Here is a 21,916-nt window from a genome sequence, read left to right on the forward strand (position 1 = left end):
TAGTGACGTGGGAGGCGGGGTTAGTGACGGGGAAGGCGGGGTTAGTGACGGGGAAGGCGGGGTTAGTGACGGGGAAGGCGGGGCCGATGACGGCGGGGGCGGGGTTGATGACGGCGGGGGCGGGGGTGATGACGCGGGGGCGGGGGTGTCAGGGGCGGGGTTTGAGTTTGGGCGGGTTTTGGGCTGGATTTTGGGCTCCTTTAGGCTGGAAAAATATTTTCCACCTGGCAACCCTGGTGGTCATGTGCTGCCGGAAACTCCTCAGTATGTTCTCTATCTCAGCAGGTGGTGGTCACACACAGCAGCAGCTCTGGCTAGGCCTCCAAGCCTAATTTTTAGGTTTTGTTGAGTGCCTGGGGTTGAGGGCTCTTCTTGAGCAAGTGCAAACCTGGTGGCGCCAGGTCCCTCCTTTTCTCCCCCCTCCCGCTGGCTCCATTAAAAAAAAAAAAAAATTTTTGAACGTCCTTAAAGGCGTTTATTTCGACGTTTATTTAAACGTTTCTTGCAGCTACTCACTGGGACACCAGGTCGTTACAGCTCGGAGCGGAAAGCAGGTAATTTTTACCTTTTTATAGCGGGCAGGGGGTTCCCCGATTTATCTCCACGTGGCATATGGCGTCGGAGGGCGAGGGCGTAAAGAGTCGCTCCCCGGATCGCTTGGGCGCTTCTAGAGGGGATGCGGGGGTCTTAAAGTCTGATTCGCCCTTGTTGGGTGACAGTTTTGTGACCGATGAGTGTCCCGGTCCTTCCTCCGGTGTGGCGGTTTTTCCTGCCATAAACGCCCATCCCCCGCTGCTCGCCTCCGCCATCTTGGCCGGCCACGCGGCTCGGACGGCTTCTTCTTGGGCCGCCCTTGAGGTAGGAGACATTAATGCCATGAACGCCTTTAATTTGGGCGACGGCACAAAAGCGGCTAAAGTTAAGCGCCGTTCTTCCCGCGCGGCTCCTTCGCGGAGTGTCGCGCCGGACGCCATCTTGGATGCGCAGCATGTCTCTCCCCTGCTCTTGCGAGCGCCGGTTGAGGGTGCGTCTAGGGCTGTAGCCCAGGCTGCGGAAGTGCACAGTCTGGGGGGTTTCTCCCCCGAGTTTGTTTTGCTGCTACATCAGGCCTTCCTTATGCAAAACGCTGCCCCTGCTCCCTCGTCTGGTAAAGAGGTTGAGGCCCCCGGGGGTAAACGCCCTCGGGTTGATTCCCAGGCCTTGGAGGACTTTGTCTCCTCCGATGTAGATGAGGGCGGCGTATCTGAGTTCTCCCAACGGTCCTTTGCGGATTCCTTGGAGGAGACGGATCCCCGCTCGGATGGAGCAGATGACCCCTCTGCAGCGCGGCTCTTTAGCTCAGAGGATTTGCCCAACCTGTTAGTGCAGGCCATGGGCATTTTGAAGATTTCCTCTTCGGAGGACATCTCTCCCTCAGCCCCTGTTGGCTCTGCCATTATGCTGGGGACGAAGCGCCCGCCTAGAACCTTCCACGTGCATGATGCCATGCACACCTTAATTTCGGCTCAATGGGATGTCGCGGAAGCGAGCCTTAAAGTGGCTAGGGCTATGTCCCGCCTCTATCCTTTGCCTGAAAGTGAACGTGAGGCCTATCTGTGGCCTACCGTGGATTCTTTAATCACTGCGGTGACTAAGAAAACGGCGTTGCCGTTGGAAGGTGGCACGGCCCTAAAGGACGCCCAAGACAGAAGATTGGAGGCGGCCTTAAGGTCGTCCTTTGAGGCGGCTGCTTTAAGTTTGCAGGCCTCAGTTTGCGGCTCCTATGTGGCCAGGGCGTGCCTGACTATGGTGCAGCGGGCTTCCCCCTCGGATCATTCCTTGAGGGCTGATTGGCCGGCCCTGGAATCGGGCTTAGCCTATTTGGCAGACTTGCTGTATGATGTCTTGAGGGCCTCAGCTAAAGGCATGGCTCAGACAGTCTCTGCGCGGCGGTGGCTTTGGCTGAAGCATTGGTCTGCTGACCACGCCTCTAAATCCCGCCTGGCTAGATTGCCTTTTAAAGGCAAGCTGCTCTTTGGGGTCGAGCTGGACAAAATCGTGACCGATCTCGGCACGTCTAAGGGCAAGAAGTTACCAGAGGTCAGGGCTCGGGCTAGTCCTCACCCCGGTACCTCCAGAGGACGGTTTCAGGAAGCCCGTCGGTACCGCCCGGGCAGGTCGGGCTCCTCTGCCCCCTCTTCCTTCAAGAGGAACTTCTCCCCCAAGCAGCATTCCTTTCGCAGAGACCGCCGTCCCGGAGGTGCTCCCTCCGGTCCTCCCCCAGGGTCTCGTACCCAATGACGGGGCCTTGGTCCACGCCCCAGTGCAGATTGGAGGACGGCTGTCCTCGTTTCTGGGCGAGTGGACCACAATAACTTCAGACGCTTGGGTGCTGGAAGTCATCAGAGACGGCTACAAGCTAGAGTTCTGCCGACCCTTAAGAGACGGGTTTGTACTCTCTCCCTGCAAGTCTCCGGTCAAAGCTGTGGAAGTGCAGCAGACCTTGGACAACCTGATCCGCCTGGGTGCGGTCGTTCCGGTGCCAGAAAATCAGATTGGCAAGGGACGTTACTCCATTTACTTTGTGGTACCAAAGAAAGGAGGTTCTGTCCGGCCTATCCTCGACCTCAAAGGGGTCAATCGGGCCTTGAAAGTGCGGCACTTTCGCATGGAGACTCTCCGCTCTGTTATAGCGGCAGTGAAGGCAGGAGAGTTCTTGGCTTCCTTGGACATCAAGGAAGCGTACCTGCATAAACTCATCTGGCTTTCTGCGTTTTGCAGTCCTGGGCCGACACTTCCAGTTCAGAGCCCTCCCTTTCGGGTTGGCTACTGCTCCGCGGACCTTTTCCAAAGTAATGGTGGTCATCGCGGCCTTCCTGCGAAAGGAAGGAGTACAAGTCCATCCTTATCTGGACGACTGGTTGATCCGAGCCCCCTCTTATGCAGAGTGCGGCAAAGCTGTGGACCGGGTAGTTGCTCTTTTGAGCTCCCTGGGATGGATCATCAACTGGGAGAAGAGCCAGCTGCGCCCGACTCAGTCCCTGGAGTATCTGGGAGTTCGTTTTGACACCCAAGTGGGCAGAGTGTTCCTGCCAGACAATCGGATTGTCAAACTTCAGGCTCAGGTGGACCAGTTCCTAGTAGCCTCTCCTCTTCGGGCTTGGGACTATGTGCAGCTGTTGGGCTCTATGACGGCCACGATGGAAGTAGTGCCCTGGGCCAGGGCTCATATGAGACCACTACAACACTCTCTGCTGCAGCGCTGGACTCCGATGTCGGAGGATTATGCTGTGCGCCTTCCCTTGGACTCAGCAGTGCGCAAGGCGCTGAGCTGGTGGATGCAGACAGACAAGTTGTCTGCGGGAATGCCTCTGGTGACCCCGGAGTGGATTGTCGTCACGACGGACGCCTCTTTGTCGGGCTGGGGAGCCCACTGCTTGGGAAGGACAGCGCAGGGGCTCTGGTCTCCTGCAGAGGCAAAGTGGTCTATCAACCTCCTGGAACTCAGAGCCATTCGGTTGGCGCTTTTGGAGTTCATCCCGGTACTGGCGTTGAAGCCAGTACGGGTCCTGTCGGACAATGCCACGGATGTGGCCTATGTCAACCGCCAGGGAGGTACCAAGAGCGCCCCTCTAGCCAAGGAGGCTATGAATCTATGCCAGTGGGCGGAAGCGAACCTGGAACAGCTGTCAGCGGCTCACATTGCCGGAGTCATGAATGTCAAGGCGGACTTTCTCAGTCGCCATACCTTGGATCCCGGAGAGTGGCAGCTATCTGCTCAGGCGTTCTTGGACATCACGAAGCGCTGGGGCCAGCCGAGCCTAGATCTGATGGCGTCATCGGCCAATTGCCAAGTGCCGCGCTTTTTCAGCAGAGGACGGGACCCTCGATCCCTGGGAGTAGATGCTCTTCTCCAACAGTGGCCGACACAAGAGCTTCTCTATGTGTTCCCGCCTTGGCCCATGTTGGGCAGGGTGCTAGACCGGGTGGCAAAGCATCCAGGCCGGATAATCCTGGTGGGTCCGGATTGGCCCAGACGTCCCTGGTATGCGGACTTGATCAGGCTCTCAGTCGACGATCCTCTGCGGCTGCCAGTGGAGCAGGGCCTGTTACATCAGGGTCCCGTGGTGATGGAGGATCCCTCCCCCTTTGGTCTTACGGCCTGGCTATTGAGCAGCAGCGTCTGAGAAATAAGGGCTTCTCAGACAAGGTTATCGCCACTATGCTGAGAGCGAGGAAGCGCTCTACTTCTACTGCTTACGCCAGGGTTTGGCGTATCTTTGCAGCGTGGTGTGAAGCAGGCTCACTTTCTCCCTTCACTGCTCCAATTTCTTCAGTGTTGGCGTTCCTGCAAGAAGGTCTGGAGAAAGGCCTGTCGCTCAGTTCCCTTAAAGTCCAGGTAGCGGCTCTGGCTTGCTTCAGGGGCCGCCTGAAGGGTGCTTCCCTGGCTTCGCAGCCAGATGTGGTGCGCTTTCTCAAGGGAGTTAATCACCTGCGCCCTCCTCTGCACTCAGTGGTGCCTGCGTGGAATCTCAACCTGGTGCTAAGAGATTTGCAGAAGCCGCCTTTTGAACCCTTGTCAAGGGCATCTCTGAAAGACCTGACGTTGAAAGCAGTCTTTTTGGTGGCTATCACTTCAGCCAGAAGAGTTTCCGAGCTCCAGGCACTCTCATGTCGAGAGCCTTTTCTGCGGTTCACTGAGGCAGGAGTGACTATTCGCACAGTGCCTTCCTTCCTGCCCAAGATTGTTTCTCGCTTCCATGTGAATCAGCAGCTCTGTCTCCCTTCCTTTCGGAGGGAGGACTACCCAGAGGAATACTCTGCTCTCAAATATCTGGATGTGAGACGTGTCATCATCAGATACTTGGAAGTGACCAATGATTTCCGGAAATCGGATCATCTGTTTGTCCTGTTTGCAGGTCCTCGTAAGGGTCTGCAGGCTGCTAAGCCTACAGTGGCAAGATGGGTCAAGGAAGCCATTGCAGCGGCTTATGTGGCCGCGGGGAAGGTGCCGCCTATCCAGCTGAAGGCTCACTCCACTAGAGCTCAGGCGGCCTCGATGGCAGAGGCCGGGTCCGTCTCCTTGGAAGAGATTTGCAAGGCGGCAACTTGGGCTTCGGCCCATACCTTCTCCAGGCATTACCGCTTGACTGTGGCTGCTCGGGCGGAGGCCCGGTTTGGAGCTTCAGTGTTGCGGTCAGGGATTTCTATGTCCCGCCCTGGGTGAGTACTGCTTCGGTACATCCCACCAGTCTATGGATTGATCAGCATGATGATATGGAAGGTAAAATTATGTATCATACCTGATAATTTCTTTCCATTAATCATAGCTGATCAATCCATAGCCCCTCCCAGATATCTGTACTGTTTATATTCTGGTTGAATTTTAGGTTCAAGGAGGACTTCGTGTTCAAGTTTTTTCACTTGGATTCTTCAAGAGTTGAGACGAGTTTGTGTTACAGTGAGCTGCTGCATTCCTCTCCCCTCCGTTTTACGGGGCTGGATTGAGACTTAAATTCTGCCGGCACTCCCTCCCGCTTCGTGCGGCTGTAGGGCAGCTTTGTACCCCTCCCGCTTCGGCGGTGTTAGGGTCAGTCAGCTCCTCCCGCGGTTGCGGTTGCAGGATAAGCCAGATCCCCCCGCATCGGCGGGTGTGGTGTCCCTCCCCCGCTCCGCGGGGATGAGCTGGACGGATTCCCCTCCCCCACTTGTGTGGGGATGAGCTGGGTTAATTCCCCTCCCCCGTTTCGGCGGTGGTGAGCTGGGCAGAATGTCCCTTTGTGGGTGTAATTCTCTAAGTGCTGAGTCCTGCGGATGGAGCTTTGATATCGACATACTGAGGAGTTTCCGGCAGCACATGACCACATATAGGGAGGCAAAAGTTTGCTCTCTATCTCCACCTGCTGGTAGATGGACACAACCCACCAGTCTATGGATTGATCAGCTATGATTAATGGAAAGAAAATTATCAGGTATGATACATAATTTTACCTTAATGACCCGACATGGGCCGTGTTTCGGCGTTAGACAACGCCTGCCTCAGGGGTCAAAGAAAAACTCAATGATATACGTGTGGTATAACTTCAATGCCCCAAACGTCAGTAAAGGATGTTCGCTGATGGCCACACGGGCAAGAACAGGGCTCAATGAAAGAGCCTTCTCTGTCGCACAAAATAGCGCTATATCATTGAGTTTTTCTTGGACCGCTGAGGCAGGAGTTGTCTAACGCCGAAGCACAGCCCATGTCGGGTCATTAATAAAGAATTTCAATTGTCCCAGTCTTAAAGGCCCAGTGTTGCTTTTTTCTGTATGCTTTTTGTGTATGCTGTTGTACCTTTCTGTGCTATAATCCCAAAGAGTAGCAAGATTCTAGAATCTCAGAGTAGCAAGATTCCATAATCCCAAAGAGTAGCAAAATTCCATAATCAGAAAGAGTAGCAAGATTCCGTAATCCCAAAGAGTAGCAAGATTCCATACATAATCCTAATGAGAAGCAAAGTTCTAGAATCTCAAAGAGTAGCAAGATTTCGGAATCCCAAAGTGTAGCAAGATTCTAGAATCTCAAAGTGTAGCAAGATTCCGTAATCCCAAAGAGTAGCAAGATTCTAGAATCTCAAAGAGTAGCAAGATTCTGTAATCCCTAAGAGTAGCAAGATTCCATACATAATCCTAAAGAGAAGCAAAATTCTAGAATCTCAAAGAGTAGCAAGATTCCGTAATCCCAAAGAGTAGAAAGATTTCATAATTCCAAAGAGTATAGAAAAAAAGCAACACTGGGCCTTTAAGACTAGGACAATTGAAATTCTTTATTAATGACCCGACACGGGCCGTGTTTCGGCGTTAGACAATGCCTGCCTCAGGGGTCAAAGAAAAACTCAATGATATACGCGTGGTATAACTTCAATGCCCCAAACGTCAGTAAAGGATGTTCGCTGATGGCCACACGGGCAAGAACAGGCTCAATGAAAGAGCCTTCTCTGTCGCACAAAATAGCGCTATATCATTGAGTTTTTCTTGGACCCCTGAGGCAGGAGTTGTCTAACGCCGAAGCACAGCCCATGTCGGGTCATTAATAAAGAATTTCAATTGTCCCAGTCTTAAAGGCCCAGTGTTGCTTTTTTCTGTATGCTTTTTGTGTATGCTGTTGTACCCTTTCTGTGCTATAATCCCAAAGAGTAGCAAGATTCTAGAATCTCAGAGTAGCAAGATTCCATAATCACAAAGAGTAGCAAGATTCCGTAATCCCAAAGAGTAGCAAGATTCCATACATAATCCTAATGAGAAGCAAAGTTCTAGAATCTCAAAGAGTAGCAAGATTTCGGAATCCCAAAGTGTAGCAAGATTCTAGAATCTCAAAGAGTAGCAAGATTCCGTAATCCCAAAGAGTAGCAAGATTCTAGAATCTCAAAGAGTAGCAAGATTCTGTAATCCCTAAGAGTAGCAAGATTCCATACATAATCCTAAAGAGAAGCAAAATTCTAGAATCTCAAAGAGTAGCAAGATTCCGTAATCCCAAAGAGTAGAAAGATTTCATAATTCCAAAGAGTATAGAAAAAAAGCAACACTGGGCCTTTAAGACTAGGACAATTGAAATTCTTTATTAATGACCCGACACGGGCCGTGTTTCGGCGTTAGACAATGCCTGCCTCAGGGGTCAAAGAAAAACTCAATGATATACGCGTGGTATAACTTCAATGCCCCAAACGTCAGTAAAGGATGTTCGCTGATGGCCACACGGGCAAGAACAGGCTCAATGAAAGAGCCTTCTCTGTCGCACAAAATAGCGCTATATCATTGAGTTTTTCTTGGACCCCTGAGGCAGGAGTTGTCTAACGCCGAAGCACAGCCCATGTCGGGTCATTAATAAAGAATTTCAATTGTCCCAGTCTTAAAGGCCCAGTGTTGCTTTTTTCTGTATGCTTTTTGTGTATGCTGTTGTACCCTTTCTGTGCTATAATCCCAAAGAGTAGCAAGATTCTAGAATCTCAGAGTAGCAAGATTCCATAATCACAAAGAGTAGCAAGATTCCGTAATCCCAAAGAGTAGCAAGATTCCATACATAATCCTAATGAGAGGCAAAGTTCTAGAATCTCAAAGAGTAGCAAGATTTCGGAATCCCAAAGTGTAGCAAGATTCTAGAATCTCAAAGAGTAGCAAGATTCCGTAATCCCAAAGAGTAGCAAGATTCTAGAATCTCAAAGAGTAGCAAGATTCTGTAATCCCTAAGAGTAGCAAGATTCCATACATAATCCTAAAGAGAAGCAAAATTCTAGAATCTCAAAGAGTAGCAAGATTCCGTAATCCCAAAGAGTAGAAAGATTTCATAATTCCAAAGAGTATAGAAAAAAAGCAACACTGGGCCTTTAAGACTAGGACAATTGAAATTCTTTATTAATGACCCGACACGGGCCGTGTTTCGGCGTTAGACAATGCCTGCCTCAGGGGTCAAAAAAAAACTCAATGATATACGCGTGGTATAACTTCAATGCCCCAAACGTCAGTAAAGGATGTTCGCTGATGGCCACACGGGCAAGAACAGGCTCAATGAAAGAGCCTTCTCTGTCGCACAAAATAGCGCTATATCATTGAGTTTTTCTTGGACCCCTGAGGCAGGAGTTGTCTAACGCCGAAGCACAGCCCATGTCGGGTCATTAATAAAGAATTTCAATTGTCCCAGTCTTAAAGGCCCAGTGTTGCTTTTTTCTGTATGCTTTTTGTGTATGCTGTTGTACCCTCTCTGTGCTATAATCCCAAAGAGTAGCAAGATTCTAGAATCTCAGAGTAGCAAGATTCCATAATCCCAAAGAGTACCAAAATTCCATAATCACAAAGAGCAAGATTCCGTAATCCCAAAGAGTAGCAAGATTCCATACATAATCCTAATGAGAAGCAAAGTTCTAGAATCTCAAAGAGTAGCAAGATTTCGGAATCCCAAAGTGTAGCAAGATTCTAGAATCTCAAAGAGTAGCAAGATTCCGTAATCCCAAAGAGTAGCAAGATTCTAGAATCTCAAAGAGTAGCAAGATTCTAGGATCTCAAAGAATAGCAAGATTCTGTAATCCCTAAGAGTAGCAAGATTCCATACATAATCCTAAAGAGAAGCAAAATTCTAGAATCTCAAAGAGTAGCAAGATTCCGTAATCCCAAAGAGTAGAAAGATTTCATAATTCCAAAGAGTATAGAAAAAAAGCAACACTAGGCCTTTAAGACTAGGACAATTGAAATTCTTTATTAATGACCCGACACGGGCCGTGTTTCGGCGTTAGACAATGCCTGCCTCAGGGGTCAAAGAAAAACTCAATGATATACGCGTGGTATAACTTCAATGCCCCAAACGTCAGTAAAGACCATTAAAAAACTCCAAACAGCCCAGAACACCGCAGCCCGACTCATTTTTGGAAAAACTAAATATGAAAGTGCGAAGCCCCTAAGTGAGAAACTACACTGGCTCCCGCTCAAGAAACGAATTGAGTTCAAGATCTGCACGACCGTACACAAAATCATTCAAGCAGACGCCCCACTCTACATTTTATTTACTTTTAGTTTAGTTACATTTGTACCCCGTGCTTTCCCACTCATGGCAGGCTCAATGCGGCAGGCAATGGAGGGTTAAGTGACTTGCCCAGAGTCACAAGGAGCTGCCTGTGCCGGGAATCAAACTCAGTTCCTCAGGACCAAAGTCCACCACCCTAACCACTAGGCCATTCCTCCTAGTGGACTTACTGCCCAGAAACGCTAAAAGATCAGCCCGCAAATTCCTCCATTTGAACTTCCCCAGTTGTAAAGGAATTAAATACAAACAGGCATATGCTACTACCTTTGCGTACAAAAGGACACAAATCACACCTTTGAATCACTGTGGGTTGAAATTCCATGTATAAAAGGGAAAAAAATGGTGATAGGAGTGTACTACCGTCCACCTCGCCAGGATGAGCAGGTAGACACAGAAATGATAAAAGAAATCAGAGACGCGAACAAAATGGGCAATGTGATAATAATGGGTGACTTCAATTATCCAAATATAGACTGGGTAAATGTAACATCGGGACACGCTACAGAGATACAATTCCTTGATGAAATCAAGGACAGCTTTATGGAGCAACTGGTGCAGGAGCCGACGAGAGAAGGAAAAATTCTAGACTTGGTCCTTAGTGGAGCGCATGATCTGGTGAGGGACGTTATGGTACTGGGGCCGCTTGATAACAGTGACCATAATATGATCAGTTTTGACATCAACCTTGAAGTAACTGTACACAGAAAGTCAAATACGTTAGCGTTTAACTTTAAAAAAGGAGACTATGATAAAATGAGAAGAACGGTAATAAAAAAACTTAGGGGGGCAACTGAGAGAGTAAAAACTGTACAACAGGCGTGGACGCTGTTCAAAAATACCATCCTGGAGGCCCAGGCCATACATATTCCGCGAATTAGAAAAGAAAGACGGAAGTCCAAAAGACACCCGGCCTGGTTGAAAAGTGAGGTGAAGGAAGCTATTAGGGCTAAAAGAAATGCCTTCAGAAAATGGAAGAAGGAACCGTCTGAAAATAACAAGAAACAGCATAAGGAGTGTCAAAGCAAATGCAAGGCGCAGATTAAGAAGGCCAAGAGGGAGTATGAAAAAAAGATAGCATTAGAGGCAAAAAAACATAGTAAAAAATGTTTTCGGTATATTAAAAGCAGGAAGCCGGCAAAAGAATCGGTTGGGCCGCTGGATGACCGAGGGGTAAAAGGGGCGATCACGGAAGACAAAGACGTAGCGGAGAGACTGAATGAATTCTTTGCTTCGGTCTTCACCGAGGAAGATTTGGGTGGGATACCGGTGTCGGAAATGGTATTTCAAGCGGACGAGTCGGAGAAACTTACTGACTTCACGGTAAACCTGGAGGACGTAATGGGGCAGTTCGGCAAACTGAAGAGTAGCAAATCTCCTGGTCCGGATGGTATTCATCCTAGAGTACTGATAGAATTGAAAAACGAGCTTGCGGAGCTACTGCTAGTGATATGCAACTTATCCTTAAAATCGAGCGTGGTACCGGAAGATTGGAGGGTGGCCAATGTAACGCCCATTTTTAAAAAAGGCTCCAGGGGAGATCCGGGAAATTATAGACCGGTGAGTCTGACGTCGGTGCCGGGGAAAATGGTAAAGGCTATTATCAAAAACAAAATTACAGAGCACATCCGAGGACATGGATTACTGAGGCCAAGTCAGCATGGCTTTTGTGTGGGGAAATCTTGCCTGACCAATTTACTTCAATTCTTTGAAGGAGTGAACAAACATGTGGACAAAGGGGAGTCGGTTGATATTGTGTATCTGGATTTTCAAAAGGCGTTTGACAAGGTACTGCATGAAAGGCTACAGAGGAAATTGGAGGGTCATGGGATAGGAGGAAATGTCCTATTGTGGATTAAAAACTGGTTGAAGGATAGGAAACAGAGAGTGGGGTTAAATGGGCAGTATTCACAATGGAGAAGGGTAGTTAGTGGGGTTCCTCAGGGGTCTGTGCTAGGACCGCTGCTTTTTAATATATTTATAAATGATTTAGAGATGGGAGTAACTAGCGAGGTAATTAAATTTGCTGATGACACAAAGTTATTCAAAGTCGTTAAATCGCGACAGGATTGTGAAAAATTACAAGAGGACCTTACGAGACTGGGAGACTGGGCGGCTAAATGGCAGATGATGTTTAATGTGAGCAAGTGCAAGGTGATGCATGTGGGAAAAAAGAACCCGAATTATAGCTATGTCATGCAAGGTTCCACGTTAGGAGTTACGGACCAAGAAAGGGATCTGGGTGTCGTCGTCGATAACACACTGAAACCTTCTGCTCAGTGTGCTGCTGCGGCTAAGAAAGCGAATAGAATGTTGGGTATTATCAGGAAAGGTATGGAAAACAGGTATGAGGATGTTATAATGCCGTTGTATCGCTCCATGGTGCGACCGCACCTTGAGTATTGTGTTCAATTCTGATCGCCGCATCTCAAGAAAGATATAGTAGAATTGGAAAAGGTGCAGCGAAGGGCGACTAAAATGATAGCGGGGATGGGACGACTTCCCTATGAAGAAAGACTAAGGAGGCTAGGGCTATATAGCTTGGAGAAGAGACGGCTGAGGGGAGACATGATAGAGGTATATAAAATAATGAGTGGAGTGGAACAGGTGGATGTGTGAAGTGTCTGTTCACGCTTTCCAAAAATACTAGGACTAGGGGGCATGCGATGAAACTACAGTGTAGTAAATTTAAAACAAATCGGAGAAAATTTTTCTTCACCCAACGTGTAATTAAACTCTGGAATTCGTTGCCGGAGAAAGTGGTGAAGGCGGTTAGCTTAGCAGAGTTTAAAAAGGGGTTGGACGGTTTCCTAAAGGACAAGTCCATAAACCGCTACTAAACGGACTTGGAAAACTCCAAAATTCCAGGAATAACATGTATAGAATGTTTGTACGTTTGGGAAGCTTGCCAGGTGCCCTTGGCCTGGATTGGCCGCTGTCGTGGACAGGATGCTGGGCTCGATGGACCCTTGGTCTTTTCCCAGTATGGCATTACTTATGGACTTATGTACTATGTATGGAATGCACTACCCATGGCCCTGAAAACCATGGACAACTTAACCAGCTTTTGCAAATCTTTGAAGACGCATCTCTTCAACAAAGCCTACAAAAGAAATCCTAATGAAACTAATCACTCCTAAACCACCCAAGTGCTTCAAAAACACCTCTCACACGACCTTACCTATCACCTTTCCATTTAAATCCTCATCTACCTTCAGCTTATTACCGACTGTATTTAAGATCAAGTAATGACTATATCATAATAACACTCTGTAAGCCACATTGAGCCTGCAAAAAGGTGGGATAATGTGGGGTACAAATGCAATAAATAAATAAAGGATGTTCGCTGATGGCCACACGGGCAAGAACAGGGCTGAATAAAAGAGCCTTCTCTGTCGCACAAAATAGCGCTATATCATTGAGCTTTTCTTTGACCCCTGAGGCAGGCGTTGTCTAACGCTGAAACACGGCCCGTATCAGGTCATTAATAAAGAATTTCAATTGTCCCAGTCTTAAAGGCCCAGTGTTGCTTTTTTCTGTATGCTTTTTGTGTATGCTGTTGTACCCTCTCTATCTGTGCTATAATTCCAAAGAGTGTTAGAATTTCAAAGAGTAGCAAGATTCTGTAATCCCAAAGAGTAGCAAGATTCCACACATAATTCTACAGAGAAGCAAAGTTCTAGAATCTCAAAGAGTAGCAAGATTCCGTAATCCCAAAGAGTAGCAAGATTCCATACATAATCCTAAAGAGTAGCAAGATTCTGTAATTCCAAAGAGTAGCAAGATTCCATACATAATCCTAAGGAGAAGCAACATTCTAGAATCTCAAAGAGTAGCAAGATTTCGGAATCCCAAAGAGTAGCAAGATTCCATACATAATCCTAAAGAGTAGCAAGATTCTAGAATCTCAAAGAGTAGCAAGATTCTGTAATCCCAGAGTAGCAAGATTCCATACATAATCCTAAAGAGAAGCAAAATTCTAGAATCTCAAAGAGTAGCAAGAGTTTGGAATCCCAAAGAGTATCAAGATTCTAGAATCTCAAAGAGTAGCAAGATTTCGGAATCCCAAAGAGTAGCAAGATTCTAGAATCTCAAAGAGTAGCAAGATTCCGTAATCCCAAAGAGTAGCAAGATTCCATACATATTCCTAAAGAGTAGCAAGATTCTGTAATTCCAGAGTAGCAAGATTCCATACATAATCTTAAAGAGAAGCAAGATTCTAGAATCTCAAAGAGTAGCAAGATTTTGAAATCCCAACGAGTACCAAGATTCCATACATAATCCTAAAGAGTAGCAAGATTCTAGAATCTCAAAGAGTAGCATGATTTCGGAATCCCAAAGCATAGCAAGATTCTAGAATCTCAAAGAGTAGCAAAATTCTAGAATCTCAAAGAGTAGCAAGATTCCATACATAATCCTAAAGAGAAGCAACATTCTAGAATCTCAAAGAGTAGCAAGATTTCGGAATCCCAACGAGTAGCAAGATTCCATACATAATCCTAAAGAGTAGCAAGATTGTAGAATCTCAAAGAGTAGCAAGATTCCATAATCCCAAAGAGTAGCAAGATTCCGTAATCCCAAAGAGTACCAAGATTCCATACATAATCCTAAAGAGAAGCAAAGTTCTAGAATGCCAAAGAGTAGCAAGATTCTAGAATCTCAAAGAGTAGCAACATTTCAGTACCCCAAAGAGTAGCAAGGTTTTAGAATCTCAAAGAGTAGCAAGATTTTGGAATCCCAAAGAGTAGCAAGATTCCATACATAATCTCAAAGAGTAGCAAGATTCTAGAATCTCAAAGAGTAGCAAGATTCTGTAATCCCAGAGTAGCAAGATTTCATACATAATCCTAAAGAGAAGCAAAATTCTAGAATCTCAAAGAGTAGAAAGATTTCGGAATCTCAAAGAGTAGCAAGATTCTAGAATCTCAAAGAGTAGCAAGATTCCATACATAATCGTAAAGAGTAGCAAGATTCTAGAATCTCAAAGAGTAGCAAGATTCTGTAATTCCAAAGAGTAGCAAGAGTAGCAAGAACTTTGCTGCGGCTAGGAAAGTGAATAGAATGTTGGGTATCATTAGGAAAGGTATGGAAAACAGGTGTGAGGATGTTATAATGCCGTTGTATCGCTCCATGGTGCGACCACACCTTGAGTACTGTGTTCAATTCTGGTCGCCGCATCTCAAGAAAGATATAGTACAATTGGAAAAGGTGCAGCGAACGGCGACTAAAATGATAGCGGGGATGGGACGACTTCCCTATGGAGAAAGACTAAGGAGGCTAGGGCTTTTCAGCTTGGAGAAGAGACGGCTGAGGGGAGACATGATAGAGGTATATAAAATATTGAGTGGAGTGGAACAGGTGGATGTGAAGCGTCTGTTCACGCTTTCCAAAAATACTAGGACTAGGGGGCATGCGATGAAACTACAGTGTAGTAAATTTAAAACAAATCGGAGAAAATGTTTCTTCACCTAACGCATAATTAAACTCTGGAATTCGTTGCCAGAGAACGTGGTGAAGGCAGTTAGCTTAGCAGAGTTTAAAAAGGGGCTAGACGGTTTCCTAAAGGACAAGTCCCTAAACCACTACTAAATGGACCTGGGAAAAATCCACAATTCCAGGAATAACATGTATAGAATGTTTGTACGTTTGGGAAGCTCGCCAGGTGCCCTTGGCCTGGATTGGCCGCTGACCAACTCTCTTGGCTCTAACCCTCGACTTCTCTTCACCACATTGAACTCTCTCCTCAAGGTGCCCCCTCCCCCAACTCCCACTTCATTATCTCCTCAGACCCTTGCTGAATTCTTTCACGACAAGGTTCAAAAGATAAACCTTGAATTCTCTACCTCGCCACCTCTCCCTCCACTAGTCCGTTCCCCTCTCTCTCCTTCCCCTCATTCTTTTTCCTCCTTTCCTGAAGTTACTATTGAGGAAACTACACTTCTCCTTTCTTCCTCAAAATGTACCACCTGTTCCTCTGATCCCATTCCCACCCACCTTCTTAATGCCATCTCACCTGCTCTTATTCCTTTTATCTGTCACATTCTCAACCTCTCACTTTCCACTGCAACTGTCCCTACTGCCTTTAAACATGCTGTGGTCACACCTCTCCTTAAGATGCCTTCACTTGACCCTACTTGTCCCTCTAATTACCGACCCATCTCCCTCCTCCCTTTTCTCTCCAAATTACTTGAGCGTGCTGTTCACCACCGCTTCCTTGATTTTCTCTCCTCACATGCTATTCTTGACCCACTACAATCTGGTTTTCGCCCTCTCCACTCAACCGAAACTGCTCTTACTAAAGTCTCCAATGACCTATTACTGGCTAAATCCAGAGGTCTCTATTCCATCCTCATTCTTCTTGATCTTTCCGCTGCTTTTGACACTGTCAATCACAGCATACTCCTTGATATCCTGTCCTCACTTGGATTCCAGGGCTCTGTCCTTTCCTGGTTCTCTTCCTACCTCTCCCTCCGCACCTTTAGTGTTCACTCTGGTGGATCCTCTTCTACTTCTATCCCTCTGCCTGTCGGCGTACCTCAGGGTTCTGTTCTTGGTCCCCTCCTCTTTTCTATCTACACTTCTTCCCTTGGTTCATTAATCTCATCCCATGGCTTTTCCTATCATCTCTATGCTGATGACTCCCAAATCTACCTTTCTACCCCTGATATCTCACCTTGCATCCAAACCAAAGTTTCAGCGTGCTTGTCTGACATTGCTATCTGGATGTCTCAACGCCACCTGAAATTAAACATGACCAAAACCGAACTTCTCATTTTTCCCCCCAAACCCACCTCCCCACTCCCCCCGTTTTCTATTTCTGTTGATGGCTCTCTCATTCTCCCTGTCTCCTCAGCTAGAAACCTTGGGGTCATCTTTGACTCTTCTCTCTCCTTCGCTGCTCACATCCAGCAGACCGCCAAGACCTGTCGTTTCTTTCTTTACAACATCCGTAAAATCCGCCCCTTTCTTTCCGAGCACTCTACCAAAACCCTTATCCACACCCTTGTCACCTCTCGTTTAGACTACTGCAATCTGCTTCTTGCTGGCCTCCCACTTAGTCACCTCTTCCCTCTCCAATCGGTTCAAAACTCTGCTGCCCGTCTCGTCTTCCGCCAGGGTCGCTTTACTCATACTACCCCTCTCCTCAAGTCGCTTCACTGGCTCCCTATCCGTTTTCGCATCTTGTTCAAACTTCTTCTACTAACCTATAAATGCTGCTCCCCAGTATCTCTCCACACTCGTCCTTCCCTACACCCCTTCCCGTGCACTGCGCTCCATGGATAAATCCTTCTTATCTGTTCCCTTCTCCACTACTGCCAACTCCAGACTTCGCGCCTTCTGTCTCGCTGCACCCTACGCCTGGAATAAACTTCCTGAGCCCCTACGTCTTGCCCCTTCCTTGGCCACCTTTAAATCTAGACTGAAAGCCCACCTCTTTAACATTGCTTTTGACTCGTAACCACTTGTAACCACCTGCCTCCACCTACCCTCCTCCTTCCTGTACACAATAATTGATTTGATTTGCTTACTTTATTTTTTGTCTATTAGATTGTAAGCTCTTTGAGCAGGGACTGTCTTTCTTCTATGTTTGTGCAGCGCTGCGTATGCCTTGTAGCGCTATAGGAATGCTAAATAGTAGTAGTAGTAGTAGTAGTCGTGGACAGGATGCTGGGCTCGATGGACCTTTGGTCTTTTCCCAGTGTGGCATTAGTTATGTACTTATAAACATTTTGGACGTCCTGAACTGCCCCCCCCCCCCCCCCCCCACAGGGACGGCCAAATTTCAAGGGAGAGGAGTGGCCTAGTGGTTAGAACACTGGTCTTGCAATCCAGAGGTGGCTGGTTCAAATCCCACTGCTGCTACTTGTGATCCAAAATCCAAATAAATCAAGGGGATGATGGAGGCATAGCAAAGGCATGGATGTCCTTCTCATAGAAACATCCACATTTTGGACGTCCTCAACTGCCTTTGCAGGGACGGAGGCATAGTGAAGGATGTCCTTCACCCATACTCTAAAAAAAAAAAAAAAAACGTCCCTGACGAGCACTTGGACGTTTTCACCTGGACTTGTATTTTTCTAAGGTTGTAGATGGCAATTTAGTTAAGGTTGTAGACAGCTATTATACTTGCAGCTTGTCTGCATGTATGAAGCCGTCTTTGGCATGCGCAGTGCAGCCATGCATAATGCTTGCCTGCTCTGCACTGGCTTCCCCTCCTTAGGAAGGAAATCGTGTGCAAATGAGCTAACAGTGAGCAGCTCATTTGCATGCAATTTCCTTCATGCATGCCCGTTCCTTTCCGAATCGCTAAGGGATCGGTAAGGGAAGGGCTTTTTTCCGTTCAGTTAGTGCATCAGTTATTCCACTGCAGTGCCCCCTAGGGTGCCCAGTTGGTGTCCTGGCATGTCAGGGGGACCAGTGCACTACGAATGCTGGGTCCTCCCACGACCAAATGAGTTGGATTTGGTTGTTTTTGAGATGGGCGTCCTCAGTTTCCATTATTGCCGAAAACCGGGGACGACCATCTCTAAGGTCGACCATCTCAACATTTAGGTCGACCTTAGAAATGATAAGTAGTAGTAGTAGTAGTAGATGGTCGACCTAAATGTTGAGATTTGGACGTCCCCAACCGTATCATCAAAACAAAGGATGGATGCCCATCTTGTTTCGATAATACAGGTTTCCCCGCCCCTTCGTGGGGACGTCCTGCGAGGACGCCCTCAGGAAAACTTGGGCGCCCCGTTCGATTTTGCCCCTCCACGTCATTAAAATGTTCCATGATCACCCCTGGTATCACCCCTTGGGCTTTGATTATGGAATCAATTGATGTAAAACACGCACTTACACATGTAACCGTTTGCAAATCTTGAACAAATTCATATAAGAGAGAAATTCAACTTGCGAAGATGAAGCACATTTCCAATTGGATTTATAGAGCAGGCAATCATTCCAAAAATCTGTTTCAATCAGGCACTCTCTCGCCTCAACGCCCAAGAACTATGCCTGTTTCTTTATTATCTCAGTGGACAACTTTGTTCCCTGCTTCACAAGTAAGACAGCTAAACTATCACCACACTGGAGGGCTGATCCCGATTCCACGTCTCATTTTTTTGTATTCTTCCATTTCTTCATTAGCTCATGTCAACAACTAAACTATGACACGAATCTCAGCTTTCCTTCTTTCTGCACGAGCAGTATCTGGACAGTTTTGGGAATGGGGAGGAAAGAAAGGCTTGAGGAGGTTCGTTCTGCCCTTTCATGCTAATTTCATTTCCTTTTTAGGACTCCGGTACCTGCGACACATGAAGATCTCTCAGCTGAATCTGAATGGGTCAGGGGTCACTCTCACTGGGGTAGCCAATCTTCTGGATGTATGCCCCAGTGTCATCAGTGTCCGAGCAAGCAACCTCCAGGTGCTGTCTCCTGATCAAGTTTCTGATGACGAGTGCTCGAATTAGTGCCTGGGATCTTCGCTTATACATGGGAAAGAGAGTCCACAAATCACCAGCTGGACAATCTGAGAGACCTTTAGCGTTCTGTTGTGATTTTTTTTTTCCAGATTCCTTCAGTATTTTGTGTTCTGTTGACAAGAGGGGCAGCTCTGTGCAACCTGGCCTGCAGGCCTCCATTTCTGTCCTCTGTGCCTGTTACTGGTAGTCTGGGATATGCTGGCAGAAGAGGGGAACAGTGCAGAAAATGATTAGGATCTGTTCCTGTGTGAATGATAATGACTGCTTAACCACCTGCTTCTAAGTTCACCCCACAAAAAGAGGTTTACCCTATACACAAGACCTCGTCTTGTATGTCACCTTTCCCGTTGCACTAGACCACTCGCCTAGACAAAAGCACTCTGTTAGGCCACTTCCCAGCACGGGTGTAGCCAGACAACAGATTCTGGGTGAGCCTAGGCAAGAAGTGGGTGGGCACCAAGTGTTCTTCACCACCACCACCAAAAAAATATCTCAGCTGGCGAGAAAATGCTTCTTTCCACCTTGTCTTACCATGAAAGAGAAGTCTTCAGCTGATAGACCTTGGGATCTCCACCAGCTACCACTAAACGTATGCTACTGTTGGGTGGGCCTGAACCCTAAGTGGGTGGGCCCTGGCCCACCCAGGCCCACCTGTGGCTACGCCACTGCTTCCCAGAAATAGTTTAACTCTGCTTGTGAGTGCTGCTCATCGATAGGCTCCCTTCCAACAGGAAGGTACTGTTCAGCCATGGGCTTGAGCTCAGTACGAGAGTGATCTTCCAGCTCCTGAGTGCTCCTGGTGGAAGACAGCTCTTCTAGCACTTGAATGGCCAAGTGGGTGACGCTGACATGGAAGCTGTGAGTGGCCATTCTGTTTAGTTAAATACTAACTTAGTAGATGACATCAGATAAAGACCAGTGTGGTCCATGAATAGACTGTCTCCCAGTATGAGAGCGTGTCTCGTAGACAGGCTTTATCCCAGTCTGAGAGCGTGCCTCGTAGACAGGCTTTTCCCCCAGTATGAGAGCATGCCTCATGGACAGGCTTTTCCCCCAGTATGAGAGTGTACCTCATAGACAGGCTTTTCCCCTAGTATGAGAGCATGTCTCTGAGAGCGTGCCTCGTAGACAGGCTTTTCCCCAGTCTGAGAGCGTGCCTTGTAGACAGGCTTTTCCCCCAGTATGAGAGCGTGCCTCGTAGACGGGCTTTTCCCCCAGCATGAGAGCATGCCTCGTAGACGGGCTTTTCCCCCAGTATGAGAGCGTGCCTCGTAGACAGGCTTTTTCCGCAGTATGAGAGCGTGTCTCGTAGACAGGCTTTTTCCGCAGTATGAGAGCGTGTCTCGTAGACAGGCTTTTTCCGCAGTATGAGAGCATGTCTCGTAGACAGGCTTTTTCCCCAGTATGAGAGCATGTCTCATAGACAGGCTTTTTCCCCAGTATGAGAGCATGTCTCGTAGACAGGCTTTTTCCCCAGTATGAGAGCGTGCCTCATAGACAGGCTTTTCCCCTAGTATGAGAGCATGTCTCTGAGAGCGTGCCTCGTAGACAGGCTTTTCCCCAGTCTGAGAGCGTGCCTTGTAGACAGGCTTTTCTCCCAGTATGAGAGCGTGCCTCGTAGACAGGCTTTTTCCTCAGTATGAGAGCTTGTCTCGTAGACAGGCTTTTCCCCAGTCTGAGAGCGTGCCTCGTAGACAGGCTTATTCCTCAGTATGAGAGCTTGTCTCGTAGACAGGCTTTTTCCCCAGTATGAGAGCGTGTCTCGTAGACAGGCTTTTCCCCCAGTATGAGAGCGTGCCTCGTAGACAGGCTTTTCCCCCAGTATGAGAGCGTGCCTCGTAGACAGGCTTTTCCTCAGTCTGAGAGCGTGCCTCGTAGAGAGGGTTTTCCCCCAGTATGACAGCGTGTCTCGTAGACAGGCTTTTTCCCCAGTATGAGAGTGTATCTCGTAGACAGGCTTTTCCCCCAGTATGACAGCGTGTCTCGTAGACAGGCTTTTCCTCAGTCTGAGAGCGTGCCTCGTAGAGAGGCTTTTCCCCAGTCTGAGAGCGTGCCTCATCGACAGGATTTTTTGCCCAGTGCACTAACCTTTGTGCTGAGGATAATCTCTGCTAGTTTAGTGATTTTAATTGAGTTTCCCTCTGATCTAGGAATCTGATTCTGCTCACCATGTTTGAGAGGAAGAAATGACTTAGGTGTGCTGACATTAGGACGGAGAAGACCCCCCTCCCCCCAAGCATGTGGACTGAGGCTGAAAATGAAGAATAATCTTTCAGAGCCTTTAGTAAAAGTTCCAGCAGCTGCCAAATATCTGCATTTTCCAGTTAGTTTTAACTTTAGGTGAATGGCTTCTTTAAATGATTTTATTACAACCCTTCCCAGTATATGAACCTCTGCTGGTGGTGGAAGGGGGTAACCTGCATACTCAGCTCAGGGGAAGCATCTGTTTACAGGATCTTAAAAAACAATCAGAAATTAAAATTATATTGGACCGACTCGTCCTGTGATGTCTCTTCTATTATATTCCATGTTTGTGCCGCATGTGCTGGGAAATAGGATTGTACAAGGGAAATGTAATAGACAGGGAGCAGGTAGAAAAGCAAAAAAAAAAAAGATACCAAACTGTTCCAATAAAAATCAAAGGGCTAAATGCAAAAACATCATTTACTAAAGCTATCCGGATATGAACTATGTAGAAAAAAGCATAAAAGACCTGAATTATAAAAAGGGTAAAAGGAGAAAAAGACCACAGTCCAAATTTCTCTGAATGTCCATGCCTCGATCCCAACAGGGACCCCCGTTTCACTGCTTCAAACTTCTTCAGGGCAGGGGCGTAGCCATGGACGGGCCCAGGCCCAACCACTTTTCCTCCAGGCCTGCCCACCCAACACAGACCTGTCAAGTCTCCCGCCACATA

At 47.5% G+C, this 21,916-nt stretch overlaps 1 protein-coding gene across 1 annotated transcript in view; it reads left to right on the forward strand.

The window, feature by feature from the left end:
- The window catches only part of LOC115461903, a 149,321-nt gene extending 129,852 nt beyond the window's left edge, over nucleotides 1–19,469 (forward strand). The window contains exon 17 of the mRNA XM_030191962.1: nucleotides 18,812–19,469. Coding sequence (XP_030047822.1) covers nucleotides 18,812–18,987 — 176 coding nt within the window. The 3' untranslated portion in view covers nucleotides 18,988–19,469. The remainder of the gene's footprint in view (nucleotides 1–18,811) is intronic.
- Nucleotides 19,470–21,916: the final 2,447 nt, after the last annotated feature.

This window comes from Microcaecilia unicolor, chromosome 1 (genome assembly GCF_901765095.1).
Source record: "Microcaecilia unicolor chromosome 1, aMicUni1.1, whole genome shotgun sequence".
NCBI classification, from domain to species: domain Eukaryota; kingdom Metazoa; phylum Chordata; class Amphibia; order Gymnophiona; family Siphonopidae; genus Microcaecilia; species Microcaecilia unicolor.